This window comes from Peromyscus eremicus, chromosome 16_21 (genome assembly GCF_949786415.1).
Source record: "Peromyscus eremicus chromosome 16_21, PerEre_H2_v1, whole genome shotgun sequence".
Lineage (NCBI taxonomy): Eukaryota > Metazoa > Chordata > Mammalia > Rodentia > Cricetidae > Peromyscus > Peromyscus eremicus.
In genome coordinates this window covers 24,250,709-24,268,959 of record NC_081432.1, presented here as the reverse complement: position 1 = coordinate 24,268,959, position 18,251 = coordinate 24,250,709, and the positions used below count along the sequence as shown (strand labels likewise).

At 51.8% G+C, this 18,251-nt stretch overlaps 1 protein-coding gene across 1 annotated transcript in view; it reads left to right on the top strand.

Annotated features, from left to right (window-relative positions):
* Positions 1-557: 557 nt before the first annotated feature.
* Lrrc20 (leucine rich repeat containing 20) overlaps positions 558-18,251 on the top strand; it is a 101,622-nt gene continuing 83,928 nt past the window's right edge. The window contains exons 1-2 of the mRNA XM_059281747.1: positions 558-660; positions 8,342-8,486. Coding sequence (XP_059137730.1) covers positions 8,405-8,486 — 82 coding nt within the window. The 5' untranslated portion in view covers positions 558-660; positions 8,342-8,404. The remainder of the gene's footprint in view (positions 661-8,341; positions 8,487-18,251) is intronic.

Here is an 18,251-nt window from a genome sequence, read left to right as displayed (position 1 = left end):
CACAACTTTGTCGAACTGTTACCACATTGGAACATGGAATAACCTACATCTGTGTTCTAAGGCTAGGGCCACTCATATTTGGCTCCAGGATAAACCATTTCTGATCCCCTTGGAGGTGAGAGTCTTGTTTTTGCATCGCAGCAGCGCGCTGCACGCAACAATGCTCACAAGGACCCCGTGAAGCAGGTATTTATTTACATAGACATTAATTCCATGTTTTCTGGGCTTTGGAGAGATGAAGTTACTATGAGGCCTCAATTGGAGTTTCTTTATGTTTTTCAAAGTTCCCTGATCTGCTGAACCCGGCCCCATCTGGAGAAAACCCAGACTGGAGCAGCACCCTCAAGACGTAGGTGCAGACATCCGCCTCCAGCGCCCTGGCTCGGGCTGACTCTACACAAAGCGGTTCCTCCCTAGGTTCCAGAGCGCGCAGAAAGAACTGAGCGCTGATTGGTTCGCGCAGCCGGAGCTCAGGCCTCGCCCCGCCCCAGTTATCATCCTGGCACCGCTATTGGCTGAGCCGTCGTGCGCACAGCGCTGGCTGCCCCTTGGGCTCCGCCCCCTCGAGCTCCGCCCCTTGGGCTCAGAACTTGCACCGGGTACCGGCGGCCGCCGAGGGAGCGTGACTGCTGGGCGCAGGGCTTAGGACGCATTGTCGCCGTAAGTGCTGCCTCAAGCGGCCCGCAGGCTCCGCGCCGCGCCAGAGTAACGGTGGCCAGAGGCCGAGCATGGCAGGGGCTGGGGAAGAAGGGAAAGCAGGGTCCCAGGCTTGGCCGCGTCCTTTCCCCTCCCCCAGGACACCTGGTAGCACTGAGCGGCGGCTCGGGCCGTGTCCGGGGTCGTGGACTCGCCAGCCCGAGATCGCTCGGGGGAGTGGGAGGCTCGTGGTTAGCGCTCTCGGACAGCCCGGCTTCCGTTTCCCCAGGGAGACGCCCGTGCCCACGGGGAGAGGCAGCTGCGCATGTCGCTCCGGGAGTGTACCTCTCCGCCCCTGGCAGAGTGGGACGCCCCCGGCCGGTGTGATCACCAGAGTCCCCTGGTCTGTTTGCTTTATTTGCCCCCGTCCCCGCCTGCCAGACCAGTGCGGGGCTGGAGACCAGCAGCCACTGGCAGCGGGCATGCGGTCTGGGGGAATCCTGCCTTTGGCCACTGCGTACAGTCATGGGCAGATACAGTCTGAGGATGCTCACGCGGGGCTCCCCAAACCCCAAGACTCAGAAACTAGGCGCCGACACGTCCGGCTCACTGCCCAGCGGGCTGTTTCCCCTGAGTGGGAAAGTGGGTCAGCTCTGTTCTGGTCTCGAGTGCACCTTTGGGACAGCTGGGGTGCGAACAAGCACCGTGCCCCTCACCTCCCCACACCAGCTCTCGGCCTTGGCAGGGTCCCGAAGCCTGGCTGGAGCCAGCGGTGGGGCAGCTCGCGCGCATGGCTGCAGAGGCTCCGGTTGCCCCGCAGAGCGGCTGCCAGGCTCTAAAGTTCCCAGTTGACCACACAGTAACTAAATATAGGACCATCTGGTGCGTCCGGAGTGTCGCAGTGGTTTCTTTTGCAGAGATCTCAGGGCAGCAGATAAGGTGGTGAAGTTCTGGCCCTTAAGGGCTGGGTCAGAGCTGTCTATGGTCAAGGTTTAAGTACCCCAGCCCCCAGTTTGGAATCTAGGTGAGACCGGTTTCCGATCTGGCAGAGGAATCGCGCAGCGCTCACAATCGTAGCTCCGTCAAAGCAGAACAGCACACCCACCTTCAGTTTATTGTGTGAAAACTTCCGGTCTACCCGTGTTTGCTCACCTATTGATTGGTCATGCCTTGATGTGGGGAGCCCTTAATGGCTTGCAAAGCCCTTGCTCAGAAGTGATTTATGATCAATTAGTTTTCCTAACAGTCCCATTGAAGAAGGGTGATGTTTTCCATCTTACAACTGGGGCTGCCCCACAGCATTGAGAACTTTCCAGAAGAATTCTGCTTGGATTAGTGGTGCCCCCCAGAGGACTGCCTTCTAGGAAAGTCTCCAGAGATCTGAAACAGACTGCAGGCCTGTCTTTGTCTACCTGTTGCTGGCACCCTGTGGTTCCTCCCTCTGGGGTCATGCCACAGGCTTCCATGCCCCTGCCCCCTCCCCTCCAGGCTATCACTGTACTGTACTGGCCCATAACTGGCTCATTCTGCCTGCCAGTGGGAAGCTTGTTCATTCAGGCATGTCCAGCCTGTGGCCTGTGGGCCCAGTTCGTCCCAGGAGAGCTATGAATGCAGCTCAATACACATGTAGATGGCAGGGCCGTGTTGGGGTGTCAGAAGGTGGGGATACCTCTAGTCTGTCCTGTCTTTGTCTCTTTATTATCCGGGGTGGGTTTTGTAGATGGTGACCAGAAGATTGCAAATTTAAACATGTCCTCGGGCTGTATTACAGACTCGGGGAAGGGACAGGTGAGCAGGTGGGCAGGGATTATTCTGTCTGTCCAAGCACCGTGGACTTTGGAGTGATTTCTGTGGTCATTTCTTCCTCCTCCTTTTTCCTCTGGTTTTCTTTTCTCCTCCTTCCTCGTTTCCTTCCTTTATTTATTTTTTTGAGACAGGGTGTTGTTGCTCTGTAGCCCAGACTGGCCTGGGACTCAAAATCCTCCAGCCTCGGCTTTCCTCGGGCTGGGATTATAGATACATGTCGCCGTGTCCAGCTTCCTTGAAAGTTTCCAAGTCTCCCCCATCCCCCACCCGGTGGCTGCGATGGGTAGCCCTGGTTATAATGAAACAGCCCAGGCCCCTGTGGGCCGATAGCCCCTGTTTCTTCCTAACTCTGCTGCCATCACTTTACTCCAAGGGTTGACCAGATCTCTGCTTCCCGAAGCCCAGAACTGAGACCTGTGGGGCTGGCCTGGGCCCCCTGGTTTGTGCTGGCTCCAGAGGGATGCTGAGTGCCTTGATTGTTCAAATAGTGCTGATGTGCAGATTGTGAATGGGCTCAAAACTGTTTATATAGACTGCAGAGGGGGCAGCCTACAGCCCTGCCTGCTTTGGCTTTGACAGTTGTCTGTTTCTCTTTTTAAAACGTTGAAAAGAAAAAAAAATACAAAACACAACAACTGTGCGTCCCATCCCATCCCTCCCACTCCCCACCAGTACTGGGATTAAAACCAGGGCCATGAGAAGAGTCTAAGTTGCCCTTGAACTTGCTCTGTAGTCCAGGCAGCTCTTGAACTTATGATTCTCCCACTTCAGCCTACCGAGTAGCTGGTATTACAGGCCTGTGCCAGCAAGGACAAATGTGTTTTTCTCCTCCTCCTCCCCAGCCTTTCTCTTGGAGCTTCTATTCGATACTAAATAAATCCGTTTGGTCCAGGCGTTGGGGCCAAAGGAGCCACTAAGTGCACTTGGATAGTTTTCTCGGTGCCTCTTGGTGGCCCAGGAGCCCACTCCAGCCTCCTCAAGTTTGTTCTCCCTCAGCTCTGGAGCCCTGCTACCCTATCTTGGTCCTTGTACAGAGTGTGACCTGCCGTCTCTCCATCCCACAGTCCTGCCTGTTCTGTCCTCTGGCTTGGAAGAGGTGCCCAGCTGGATTGGTGGAGCACTTCTCGCTTGTGGTGAAGAGTCTTTAGGTGGCATATGAATGGCTGCTTGGCCAGCGGTGAGCGTGGTGAGTGTAGGCAGCTGATGTTTTAGGCAATGGTTTTAGATTTCCTAGGATGTATCCATGCTGCACCCAGAGCATCCTTGAAATAAGGGAATCCTTCTTCCTAGTAAGTTGGTTTGACACCCGGACTTTTTATGTTGTTCCTGTTCATGCTTTCTTGTCCACTCTGACCCACACTGCGGGGTGTCTGAGTTTCTACTCCTGGTGGTTTTCCCAGGGACTTCTTTCATCAATAACCTACAGCTATATCTCCACCTGGTGACAGCTGATAGAATTGCAGGCATAGGGGCTGATTGACAGCCTAGTATATTCTTCTGGGTAGCACTGGCCCTGGGCATCTGGCAATTTCTCTTTCTATTTTTTGTTTTGAGTCCAGAATTGTCCCGGGGCTGTTCTTTAGAAATTTCATCTTCAAAAAAAAAAAAAATCACAAGTTAGAGTTAAATCCTGTCATTTTTTTTTCTTTTATTCTTATGCCCTGTATACCTAACATACATAATGATTATTGATCATGAGTATTGGAGAGGGGAAGGATGGTATGCAGGAAGAACCCCGGGCTAAGAATCAGGAGACTTGGGGTCTCTGTGTCCATCTAGCCTGTTGGCCTCCCTTCCTTGATCCTCAGTTTCCCTGTTTGTGAAGGAGTTAGGGTAAGTGACGTCAGGGCCACTGAGAGGGCTCAGTGGGTAAAGCACTTGCTGCTACACCTGATGACCTGAGTTTGATCTAAGACCCTACCGTGGGGAAAACACACTCTTGAAAAGGTGTCTTCTTACCTCCAAATGTGTCCCACAACACACCTGAGCTTGCACACACACACACACACACACACACACACACACACAGACTCACACACACACACACAAGAGAAGTAAAATTAAGGGCTGGAGTGTAACGGTAACGCCCGCGTTACTGTCACCCGTTCACCATGTCCGAGCGAGGGGCTGCGGATAAAAAATAGAGACAAGAAACAGCGAGTCATTCGCCACGGCTGTAAGCCGGGTGCCAGCCGAATGCCGTTTATTGAAAGAGGGAGGAAACCTTAAATACAGGCTTACAGCACAATGGCGGATCCCCGGAGGGCAGAAGTTTGCTACTGAATGTTCTACATTCTTGCATCTAAGCTGTTAACGCCCAATATGCAGGATACACAAACAAGGAACTTCCCTAAAGCATTCAGGAGGGTGGATACCGGCAGGGAATTAGAATAGGGAGGACATCTGGTCAAGGTCGGCAAGCAGGCAACGGCTTTACTCAATATGGGAGGAGACCAGGGCCCTACACTGGAGAGATGGCTCAGGGTTAAGCACACTGGCTGCTCTCCCAGAGGACCCGGGTTCAATTCCCAGCACCCACATGGCAGCTCCCAACGGTCTGTAACTCCAGTGCCAGGGGATCCAACACCTTTACACAGACATGAATTTGGACAAAACGCCAGTGCACATAAAATAAAATTAAATAAGTAAAATTTAAAAAGTAAAGACAAGTACGTCACTTCAATTTTGGCAACGCTAAAACCTAGGGGTTTGGAGTAGGCGGCTACATGTTGAAAGTGGTGGGGTCCCGTTTGTCACCAGCCTCCCTTCCCCCCACTGTCACTCACTGGTCCGTGCTATGCAGGCTGTTTAGGTAAGCGGACTTAGGACCCTTTTCAACCTATTGGAAGACTCACTTGACCTGCATTCAGATTTGAAATCCAAGTGGTGTGTGTGGACTGTCACCACTGGAGGTACTTCCCAAGCATCTGTATTGGTGAGTGTACGAAGAGAAGCATAGGGTGGATGTGCTCACAGGCCAGTGGGGGAGGGTGGGGGGAGGGAGCAATGTGGGAAGAGAGATTTCTCTTTTTTTCTGTTTTTTTTTTTTTTTTTTTTTTAGACAGGGTCTCTTTATGATGTAGCTCTGGCTGTCCTGGGTCTCACTATGTAGACCAGACCAGGTAGGTAGGCCCTGAACTCCCCAGTGCTGGGATTAAAGGTGCGTGCCACCACGCCCAGCTGGAGAGAGAAATTTTGACGCTCACAAACAACCCTGTGAGTGACCTGTGCTTAGTCATGTAAGTACCACTGAAGCTCAGAGGGAGGAGCCGCTGCTGAGGCTGGGACAGTCAGGGGACACTTTCTGGGAGTGGAGCGATGGGACCTGTACTCATTTCTCAAGGATGAGTTCTGCCGGGGTGTTTGTTCAGAGTCCTGTGGGTTGTACACGAAAAACTCAACGCTGATGTCGCACCTGCCCATGTCTTCCCGGATCCTCTCAGCTGGCTTTCGTGGAGTGTTTATGAGTCCCAAGCTCCGAGTGAGGCAGGCTCACGTGCTTTGTGGGATCATGTGCACTCATCCAGAGGTGTTACTAGGCTCCCCCCCCCCCCCCCCCCGCCCCCACACTTCCCAGTCACTCGGTAGCAGAGTTGGACTTGGGGTCTTTCCCATTATCAGTGTGTTCTGCCCTTCCTGGGTCAGCCTCTTGGTGGGACACACGCCATCGATCTTCTGAGTGAGGGGTGGGCTTGACTTTACCTGCCCTTCGTGGTCAGCTCTGAACACTCTCTCTCCCGCCTCTGGCCTCTGACCAGGGTGGGTTTGCTGGAGTGACTGTTGACTTCAGGGCCAGGAGAGACGAAGAAGAGGGCCTTTGACATTGACTCTGAGTTTCTTCCTCCTTGTGGTGAGGTAGGTGACTTCTGTGAAGAAGTGTGGCGCTACCCAGACCTGATTATGACCCCCCTCGCCTTGAGCTTGTCCCCATACCTAGTTATTGTGCTTTGGTTTCTTTCTCGGTAATAACAGGGGTTTGGGAGACATTTTTATGACTTTTTTAATTTCCTTATTAATTAATTAGTTAATTAATTAACATGAGACAAGGTCTCATGTAGCCCATGCTGGCTTTTCACTTATGTAGCCAAGCATGACCTTAAAATTTCAATCTCAAACTCCCGAGTGCTGGGACTACAAGTATGTCCCACCATGCCTGGTGTGTGTGGTGCTGGGGATCGAACCCAGGGCTTTTGTGACTTTTGGTAAGCATTTTACCAGATAAGCTACACTCCTAGCCTATTTTTCCAATGCCTTGTCATTTGCTTTTCTTCCCTGTCCTTCCTTCCTTCCTTCCTTCCTTCCTTCCTTTCTTTCTTTCTTTCTTTCTGAATATGGTATTTCGTCCGAATGTATGCGTGTGCACTACATACATATCTGGTGCCTGGTGCCTTCAGAAGCCAAAAGAGTATGGTTGTGAGCCACTATGAGGGTCCTGGGACTTGGATCCAGGTCTTGTGGAAGAGTAGACAAGTGCTCTTAACCTCTGAGCCATCTCTCCAGCCCCCACTCTTCTGTAAGTATCTTCTCCCCAGGGTTCTAGTGTAAGACGAATTGCTAAATGGTCTTATTGATTAAAAAAAAAAACCAGAACCAGGTATTGTTGTGAAAGCTGAAAAACCAGAGAAACAGCCAGGCGTAGGTGGCGCATGCCTTTAATCCCAGCACTCGGGAGGTAGAGGCAGGTGGATCTCTGTGAGTTCGAGGCCAACCTGGTCTAGAGTGAGTTCTAGGAAAGGCACAAAGCTACACAGACAAACCCTGTCTCAAAAAACCAAAAAAAAAAAAAAAAACCAAAAACAAACAAACAAAAAAAAAAAAACAACAGAGAAACAGAACAAGCCACAGCCAACCTCACCTCACCAACTCCTCAGCTGTTTCCTCAGACTGAAGGCCTCTGAGTCTTCACTTCCTCACTGGAATAGATCTCAGCTGTACTGCTGTTAAAAAGCTTCAAGTTCCTGGTCCTCATGCCTTATATACCTTTGTGCTTCCTGCCATCACTTCCTGGGATTAAGGGCATGTGTCCTTCCCAAGCAATGACAGATCTCATGAGATCTCAAGTGCTGGGATTAAAGGTGTGTGCCACCACGTCTGGCTCTGTTTCCGGTGTGGCCTTGAACTCACAGACATCCAGATAGATCTCTGCCTCCCGAGTGATAGGATTAAAGGAGTGTGCTACAACTGTCTGGCCTCTATGTCTGATCTAGTGGCTGTTCTGTTCTCTGACCCCCAGATAAGTTTATTAGGGTGCACAATAAATCAACCACAATCCAGTTTCCCTTCTCACGTCCAGTGCATCCTCTTTCCTTGCAGATAAACTCTGCAGCAAGTCTGAGGCCTGAGTGCTGACACTGTCACCTTCCTCTGTTCTGGCATAGAGGCGGGGGATCCCTGGAGACCACCCACCTGCCGACTCTAGGGGACCCATTTGCCCCGGTACTGCACTTCCTGCCCTGTAGCAGGAACCTGGTAGATGGGGCAGCGAGCAGGGCAGCTGGCCTAGTTATGTGGATTGAGCCCTGGCCAGGAGGCTGCAGAATAGACAGGTGCCTTTCCCTGGCCTCTTCCCCAGCAACTCGCCCTACCTGTTGAGTCACAGGCCATCTGAGTCCTCACCCCTGCCTGGCCACTGGGTCAAGCTCTGTGTATGATGAGGTCACACGTGTTGATCCTCCCAGGAGAGTGGTAAGGCCCAGCTGCCCTCACCCTCTGGGTGGTAGATCAGAGCAGCTCCTGCAGAGGCTAAGCTGGATGTGGCCTGGGTTCTGGAGGAGGTGAGTGGCCTGGGGACTCCTTCCTTGTAGCTTCTTAAGGGCCTGGGTCCTTAGGGCGGAGAGTACTGGTCATGGGACCCTGGCTGGCAGGTGGGTGTTTCATGGTCCTGTGTCTTCTTCCCCAGGCACAGACCCCTTTGTGAGCAGCAGACCAGCCTGGAGGCTGGGAGCCGGACACCCACGTCTGCATGCTGAGGAAGATGGGTGAGGCCGTGGCCAGAGTCGCGAGGAAGGTCAACGAGACGGTAGAAAGCAGCTCAGACACCCTGGGTAAGTGAGGCCCGGCTCTCCTGCCCTGTGACTTGCTTGTGAATTCAGAGATGGCCCATAAAGGAGAAGAAGGGGGCCATCAGTGTGTGGCCAGAAGGACAAATGCTTCTTGGAACTTCTACTACAGTTGTGGCTAGTGTGGCTGGTGTGTGTGTCTCCCTGTAGACTTGGTTGTTATGTTGGGTCCTGGCCAAAGAAATTGGAAGAGTGCTGAGCTGTGGATCCTGACTGCTTGGATGTCAGTGAGCTTAGTGTGTGTGTGTGTGTGTGTGTGTGTGTGCGCGCGCGCGCTCCATCAAACTGCCTCAAAACATCAAACTGGCCATGCTCGAGTCACCCCATGTACAGGCCCCATGCTGGGCGCCTCCTGAGTGTTATCTGGTTGAACTGTCACGGTCTCCCTGTGATGAACAATACTTGCCAGTCATGGCTAGCCTGTGTGAGCTTTTGGGCTCACCCAGCTGGAAGATAGCTTCACGCTCTGCTGTTGTGACATGCATTTTTTTTTTTTAATTTGACTGGGTAATAGCATTTTAGCCTTTTATTTACCCTGAGACTCCTAAGTATTTAAGCAAGCTATCCATCTAGTCGAATTCTGAAGATGTGAATGACAGGAGGAGCCAGGGAGACTGAACAATTAGGTCTGTGTATGCATGAGTTTGTGTGTGCCTTTGTGAGCATGAATGATTCATGTGTTCTGCATACACATGAGTGTGTGTGTGTGTGTGTGTGTGTGTGTAACTCACAGGAGTATCAGTGCCACTGAAGAGACATAGGCGTGTTGGCACATTGTAGGAACCCAGAGGGCTAGAGCACGGCCCTGTCTTGGGGATGACAGTGCATATGGCTTGGATGGGCTTTGTCTGTGGAGAGGAATTTTCTAGGCATGTGGGGTTTTGTGTGCACGTGTGTGTGTCTGCATGTGTCTGTGTAACAAGGAAGCCTTTTGGTGGTGGTTATTGCTTGAGTAGAGACCCCCAGCTGTGAGCTCCCCTTCAGGTGTTGTCTGGAATGCAGGCTCTGAGCCAGAAGGTGACAGCCCAGGGATTAGAGAGACAGTCAGCCTTCAGATACGCTTCGGTCACTGCCTCTTCCGGGAAGCCTTCAGTTTTATCTCATCCACCCTTCCTCCCTCCCTCCCTCCCTCCCTCCCTCCCTCCCTCCCTCCCTCCCTCCCTCCCTCCCTCCTCTGTAGTGACCCATTTGGCATTTCCAGAAGGCAGGAACACTGTGTTTTTTCTTTTTTCTCCATGTATCTCTGGCTGAAGTGGAATGCTATGTATGCAGATCAAACTGGCCTGGAACTCACAGAGATCTGCCTGTCTCTGCCTCCTTAGTGCTGGTATTAAAGGCGTGCGCCACCATGCGCGGTTGACCCTGTGGTCTTTTGCACCCTCTCCCTGAACCTAGTATGGCACTTGGCACTGTGTTGGCATGAGGCGGGTTCACTAAGCTGAGCCAAAGGGTGAGAGGTGGTCAGGCAATGGGAAGGTTTCTGCTTGGCTTTGGAGGGGGAGTCTTGGGGATAGCCGCTAACTGTGGCCCCTCAGTAGAGCTCTGGAGTCTGACCCCCAGCATACAGGACCCTCTGCCAGGCCTCAGGCTGTCGGGTCCTGGATGTGAATCCCGACTCTGCCATGGACTAGCTTGGCATCTTAGCAGGCCACCTACCCTGTCTGAGCCTTGATTTCTTCATCTATAAAGTAGGGATGGTAGTTGTGTCCTTCTCTCAGGGTGGTTAGGGACAATTGTGTCCTCCTCTCAGGGTGGTTAAGAACAATTACATCTGTCACTTGCTTGGCATGCAGGGAGCTCAGTCATTGGCAGCTATTATTTTTAATTTTTTTCTCATACCCAAAGGCTGTTGAGGTAGAGGCTAAGTCCTCATCGGCACAAACGACCTCCACAGGTGCCAGTCAGCCCGGTCACACAATTCAGTACGAGGTGGCATGTCTATAAGGTGGCAGGGGTTGAGGGACCCAGGCAGCACCTTCTCATCCAGATCCAGATCCAGATCCAGATCCAGATCTGGTGAGCACAGTGGATAGTGACAGTGCTCAGAAGGGATAGCCAGAGAGGGAGACCTGAACTCTGATCCCGGCAGCTTCCTGGTGGAAGAGGCAGCTGTGAGGAGGCAGGAGGAAGGGACCCGATGCGGCCACGTTAGGAGAGGCCTTTGTTGAGTTAGAGCTGATGCTTTAGCTTTTAGAAGGTGTTGTTAAGGGGTGATACCCCCCAACTGTGTGAAATCTGGAGCTCCCAAAACCAGAGATTGCAAATGCATGTGTCCCAGTGGTCAGGTGCAGAAGTCAGCAAGTGGGGTCTATTTGGGTGACTCGTGTGGGATGGTTAGGGTAGAACATGGCATACCAGCCAGGGTCCATGCCCACTGAGGATCCCAAGGCAGGCCTCCAGATACCCTGCCAGACTACCACAGTGCCTGGGATTAGAACCCCTGCTGAGGGTACCAGAGCCGAGACCCTCCCTGTACCACACAGCCTTGGGGTAGGGTGGTAGCTGGTGATTGCCAAGATCCTGGGTGTAGCAAAGGCCCAGTCAGTGTGGGAGAGCCTTCAGCCTTGGAAGTCCTGCTGAAGCTGGAGACTTTCCTGTGGTGGGATTGAGCTTTTAAAGTCGCAGTTCAGTTGTACAGGCCTTTTTACCCCTTTAGTGACCATAGAAGCAAAATATGAGACCTGGCCATTCTGAGCTCCTCACAAGTCTGCCTTTTGGAAGGTGACCTGACCAGACCAGGCTCAAACAGTCTGAAGGAGCCACGGGCTTTAAGAAGTCTGCACATATTGAGCACCTACTGTGTGTTATCTGTCTGAAAACAAAACAAAACAAAAAACCAAAAAACAAGGTCTAGGTTAGATGGCTTAGTGTGTAAAGATGCTCACCACCAAGTCCAAAGACCCAAGTTCAATCCCCAGGACCCACGCAGTGGAAGGAAAGAACCAACTCCTACAGGTTGTCCTTGGACCTCTCCATGGGTCTTGTGACACTTGGGCATGTACACACCCACACACACACCCACACACACACACACACACACACACAAGCTTGTGGTTTCAGATCTTTGAGGAATTTTTTTTTTCAGTGCAGAGATAAAGAAAGATAAGACAGATATTTAAAAAAAAAAAAAGGAGCTTTTGCACTAGCTCACCCTTTTACTGAAGGTAACATACATCAAAAACCCCAGCTTCTGGCAGGGACAGCTTGGCACCTTGACAGGCCCAGAGCGGCCATCCTCCCACCTAGGGATGATGGGATGTCAGTTCTGCCTTTCCAGGTCCTCTGCTCACCAGGCACCCGTGCGAGCACTTTGCCTGTCCTGACTCATTTAATTGTCACGAGAACTTGATGATGTCAGTATCCTGTTGTAAAGATGAGGAAAAAGACGTGAGGTTTTTTGTTTTCCTTTTTCCTTTGGTTTGGTTTTTGGAGACAGGGTTTCTGGCTGTCCCGGATCTCAGCTCTGTAGACCAGGCTGGCCTCGAACTCACTGAGATTCACCTCCCTCTGCCTCCCGAGTGCTGAGATTAAAGGTGTGAGCCTAGACATGAGTATTTTTAATGTCTTCTTTCTAGCATACTGCTGCATAAAGGTAACCAACTTGTGCCCTCTGTAAGGTTGATTTTTAATTTTGTGACAAGGTGTCACTGTGTACCCCAAACTCATTATATAGCTTAGGCGGGCTTTGACCTCACTGTGTAGCCCAAGCTGGCCTTGAACTTACGGTGACCTTCTTACTCAGTCTCCCGAGTGCTAGGAGTAAATGCAAACATGTATCACATCATGTTGTAGGAGTTTTACAGAGCTGGAGCTGGAAAGAGTATGCAGGTGACTTGCTGGTGACCCAGGTGGGTAGGGGTGAAACCACAGCTCACCCAACCTTGTGGGGGGACAAACACCCTGATGCCCCTGTGGGGATGCAGGACATGAAGAGATGGGCTGAGAGCTACCCTACCCCAGACTGTCTCCTCTCCCGCCTCAGAAACACCACCACTGTGAGCTGGTCTTTTCCTTTCCTTCCGTTCATTTTGAGGCAGGGTCTCCCTGTGTGGTCCTGGCTGGCCTGGAACTTGCTCCATAGACCAGGCTGACCTTGAATTCACAGCGCTCCTCTTGCCTCATGCTTCTGCCTCCCAAAGTGCACCACCATACTTGGCTTGCATTTTTAATTATGTGTACTTACGCACACATGAATGCAGATACCCTCAAAAGCCAGAGGAGAGCAGCGGATCCTCTGGAGCTGGAGTTACAGATGGTTGTCCTCTGAAGGAGCAGCCAGTGCTCTGAGCTGCTGAGCTATCCCTCCAGCCCCTATCCCTGGCTCTTTTAATTTTTGTTTTGTGATAGTCTCATCGAGTGGTCTAGCCTGGTCCTGAACTTGGAACCCTTCTGCTTCAGTCCCCATGAGAATGGGATTCCACACAGGCAAACCCACGCCCAGCTGAGCTTGGCTGCCTTTCCTCAGTAGAGCCTGTGTGACACTCGTCCTGGCTTGTGAGAATCCATCCGTACCTAGCTTCTCTCCTCCCCTGAGTAGGGATATGTGGTCCAGGTGTGCCATCTGATTACCTGTTCCCGGGCCGGAGGACATGTGGATGATTTCTACGTTTCCCACATCGTTAGTGAGCCCATCAGCGCTGTCATGAAGGGTTTTGTGTGAGTCAGTGCCGGGAGCAGTGGCTGGGCTGTGTGTGGTGAGTGGGGTTTGACCATAGAACAGCCCCTCTCGTGCCCAGAGCTCTGGTCCCTGCCTATATTCTCCGGCACGCAGTACGGTTTTCAGTTTAGGACGGTCTTTTAGGGGGAAGACAACATCTGTTGTTGCTTTCTTTACAGTTCTTTGATGACAAATGATGTCGACAATCTTTTCATGTACCTCTTTGCCCTGTCTGTCTTTGATGAAATCTGTGTTCCAACCCTTTACTGCAATTTTAAATAAATGAGTTTTCTCACTAAGTTTTGAAAATTCGCGTGTGTGTGTGTGTGTGTGTGTGTGTGTGTGTGTGTATCTCTATACATATATATGTATGTATACAGATATATATTTTTTTCTTTGAGGTGGTGTCTATGTAGCCCTGGCTATTTTGGAACTCAAAAGAGAATCTTCTGCCTTCTGAGTGCTAGGACTAAAGGCATGTGCCACCCTGCCCGGATCTATAAATATGTATTTTTAAAATGTTATATTTATGACTTATTTATTGGGTGGGGCACACAGATGCCATGGTGTGTATGTAGAGGTCAGAGAACTTTCGGGAGTCGGTCCTCCTCTCCTACCATGTAGGTCCTGGGGTTGGAATTCAGCTCGTCAGGTTTGGTGGTAAGAGTCTTTACCTGCTGAGCCATCTTGCTGGTACCCAGCTCTTTATGTATTCTGGATCCAAGTTCTAGTTCACTTTTTTTTTTTTTAAAGTTTGAGTCAGAGTCTGGTTATGTAGCCCAGGCTGGACTCCAGCGCCATCTCCTGCCTCAGCCTCCTAAGTGCTGGGGTCCTATGTGTTCTCCATCATATCTGGCCAGACGTGTTTTGCTAACTCAGTTTCTAGGCTCTGCCTCGTCTTTCAGCCTTCTGATAGCGTCTTTTGAGAAACAGATACTTTTCATCTTGATGAAGTCCAGTTTATCATTTTTTTTCTTCTGAACAGTACTCCACCTGAACAGTACTCCTGGTGGTGCATATAAGATAGCTTTGCCAAACTCAAGGGTGTCCTTCTCTTGGAACTGTCTGGAAGCTGGGCAAATCTGTGGGTTCATGGGCCCCATGTCTGTGAAAGTGCAAGGTCCTCCCAAAGCAGCACTTGGCCGGGAGGCTTGTGTGAGTCCCTTCTACCTTGAGTTTCTAAGGTCTGGCCGGGTTCGTTGCCTGGCAGGCCTCTGAATATGGATGAAGGGTAGAGAGACTGAGCACAGTTGGGAGAGGCCACCACATCCTAGGATGGGAGCTGTGACATAAGTAGTGACCCAGGCTAGGGAGAGAAGAGATGTAGCCTCCCCTTCCCTTGTCCCAGGCTCACCACGGTCCCTTCCCAGCTCTTAGCCCCGCTCTGCTGTGCTTACCAGCAGATGGCACCCTGTCACCAGCCGGCCTGGCTGTTGCAGGGTGTCAGTTTTACCGTCTGACAAAAAGTCCTCTCCTCAGCTGGCTCGCTCTCTGTGATGTATAATTGTCTGATCCCTGTAGGGACCACATGATCTGGAAGCCCTTCCTTCCTCCCTCCCTCCCTTCTTCCCTTCTTTTTTTTTTTATTTTGAGACAGGGTCCCAGTGTGTACCTCTTAGCTCTGGCTGGCCTGGAACTCCCTATGTAGTCCAGACTGGCCTCAAATTCACAGAGGTTTTCATGCCTCTGCCTAAGCTGAGTGCTACCCAGCCCAACAGAAACCCCTTCCTTCTTTTCTTCCCTCCTCCCTCCCTCCCTCCCTCCCTCCCTCCCTCCCTCCCTCCCTCTTCCTTTCTTCCTTTCTCTATATTTTATGTGCATTGGTGTTTTGCCTGCATGTATGTCTGTGTGAGGGTGTCAGATCTTGGAGTTACAGTTGTGAGCTGCCATGTAGGTGCTGGGAATTGAACTCATATCTTCTGGAAGAGCGACTCAGTGCTTTTAACTACTGGGCCATCTCTCCAGGCCCGAAACCCCTTTCTTTTATGACAATGTTTACCGTGCACTTGTATGAGTCTCACTGAATCTGAAATCTCTACTGGCTCTTTCCCAACAAATATACACTGAACACCAACTGTATGCTTAGCAGAACCAGCTGCTCCGGGGTGTCAGTGTGGAAACTGAGGCAGGTCTCTCTCCACGTTCCTCTCTCCCTCTCTGTACACACACATTTAGGATAAGGGAAGCAGCCAGGACTATAGCAGGAACGACTTCTCTGTCGTGGCTGGGTGGTAGCCCGGCCTTAGTTGAGATTTGTTAACCTACCGTCCCTGGAGCAACTTGTGAGTTTAGGGGTGGTATGTTTCACTGTAGTGTTTCTAGCCTGGGGAGTCCCCAGGGTCTGTCAGGTCCAGTCCTTTCTGAGGGTACGAGGGTAGGGACAGGCTCCCGAGGCATCCCTCAGACTCCCATCTCTGCTCACTGAGAAAACCAAAGCCCTTCTCCTGCTTTCTTGGCTCCTGCATTGGGTGGGGCTGGGTGCTGTCCGTCCACTGCAGAGCGTCCAGCTGCTCTCCCCAGAGACCCTGAGTTCCTGTGTGATGAGAGTCTCCTCTTGGCTTTTCCTCTGTGTGATGCCATGTGGAGGGGGTGTGAGACGCTCCCTATCTAAACTGCCGTTTCCAGACAGTCTCTCCAGATTGCAGGGTTTGGGAAACCAAGCTTGAGCTTTCCTCCAGGCCTAGAGAGAGCTTTTTCCCTTCCGGAGCTCAGGACCTCTTGAAAGCTTTGTACCCTGGAGCGGGCGCCCTCAGACTCACACTGGTGACCTCTGAGCTGACCATTTCTCCGGAGCGTGGCTGCCCTGTGCACTTAGTGTTCGGCACCCTCCCTAGCCCCATCCCAGAGATGCCAATGTTCCAGTCCAGTCAGCCTCCTCCGATAGACCACCACAGCCCAGGTGGCTTAAAAGCAGCAGAAATTTGGTCCGAGGGCTCAGTGGGCAGGATGCTGGCTATGCAAGCATGAAGACCTGAGTCTGGATCCTCAGAACCCACACCAAGCCAGATGCTGTAGCACAAGATGGAGGCAGAGATAGACCCAAGAGCTCAAAGGCCAACTAGCCTGGCATAGGCAGTGGTGAATAAGAAGAAACCCTGTCTCCAACAAGGTGGAAGGCAGGGACTGACACCCAAGATTTTCTCACTTGAGTGTTTGGGACCAATCTCAGGTCCTTTCCAAGAACAGTGTACACTCCTAACTGTTGAGCCATCTGCAGCCTCCTGCGCGTGGATTTTTACAGAAAGGTTACTTATTTGTGTGTGTGAATGTATGTGCAAGTGTGTATTTGAGTGTATGCACATGCAGGCCCCAAGAGGATGTTGAGTGGTATGTGGGTGCTGGGATCCGAACTGCGGTCCCCATTGATTGTACAGCAACCATTCTTAACCTGAGCACTGGATTTTCCACACATCCGTCTTGGATTTTGTTTCTTCACTGCTCAGGATCTTCCACGCAGTTGCTTGTAGATGTTTGTTCTGTGCGTCACTGTGTTGTATTTCACGGCATACATGTGCCCTGGTGTGTTCACCCACACCACTGTAAATGGATTCAGAGCTGCCCAGCAGTTCTTTTTTTGTTTGTTTGTTTGTTTGAGACAGGGTTTCTCTGTGTAGTTTTGGAGCCTGTCCTGGATCTCACTCTGTAGACCAGGCTGGCCTCGCACTCACAGAGATCCGCCTGCCTCTGCCTCCCGAGTGCTGGGATCAAAGGCGTGCGCCACCACCTCCCCGCCCTAGCAGTTCTTACATGCGTGTAATTTTGTAAGGAGAGACCCAGGCTGTAGGCATCCTTTCTAGGTAGTATGGATCTTTAGGACAGATATCATTCAGGCTGGCTTGGGTACTGGCTGGTTGTAGCACTGGCAGAGAGGAAGAGCCAGTAAGTGGGACATATCCCGGGTACCTATGGCCCCTTTCATCCCTCTTAGGATAGGCCTGTTGATGGCAAGAGGAGTCCTGAGGCTTGAGCCTGGTTTCTGTTGCTGTGATGAAACACCATGACCAAAAAGCAAGTTTGGGAGGAAAGGGTTTATCAGGCTTACACTTCAGCATCGCTGTTCATCACCGAAGGAAGTCAGGACAGGAACTCAAACAGGGCAGGATCCTGGAGGCAGGAGCTGATGCAGAGGCCATGAAAGGATGCTGCTTAATGGCTTGCTTCCCATGGCTTGATCAGCCCGCCTTCTTATAGAACCCAGGTCCAGCAGCCTAGGGATGGCACCACCCACCATGGGCTGGGCCCTTTCCTATGGATCACTAATTGTGAAAATACCTTACAGCCGGATCTCAAGGAGGCATTTCCTCAGGTGAGGCTCCTTCCTCTGATGACTCTATTGCTTGTGTCGAGTTGACACACGAAACCACCTAGTGCAAGCCTTTAGCTCAGCAAGGTGACCTTGGCAGTCACTTCCCAACTCTGGCCTGGACTTGTGTCGGTTATACAGGTGCTGGGGAGCCAGCCCACTCTGCAAGGTGCTTCGGACATGTACAGTCTCTGGCCCGGGAGTCTGAGAAAGCAGGCTTGTGTGGGCTGGCCGTGGCTGCCATGGCTGTCGGTAAGCCTCGGAGAGTCTGAGGCTGGTGTCCCTGCAGGATGTGCCAGCGTAGAGAGAGCAGCGTAGGTGGAATCCTGGTAGGATGCGAGAGTATAACTCAGAAGCAAATAACTGGCTTGAAAAGCAAAATCAATAGAATCGGAGAAACAGAAGCTTTACCACCAGCAAATTGGCCTGGCGCCGACGCCTGCTGGGCTTCAGTGCAGGACCCAAGCTTGGGGCGGCTCTTGTTTCACAGGCCAGTGATTAACGTCAGTCCTCCTGGGTCCTGTGGAGCTTCTGAACTGATGTCAAGCGCAGCTGAGGCCCAGAACCGTGGGTTCAAAGTCCAGGCAGTGGGAGGCAGCAGAGGGCTGGGGAGCTTCCAGAACACCTTGTCTTCTGTCCTTGGTGTAGTGTTTCTTTGTGCCCAGGTGGTCATGGAGCCCGCCTAGATCCCTCAGCCTCAGGTGCAGAGACCTGGGACAGGGAAGGAGCCGCTCTGATACCTGTGGTGCCGAGTGTGGACTTGCTCTAAGGTCTAGCTGTGACCTTCGCA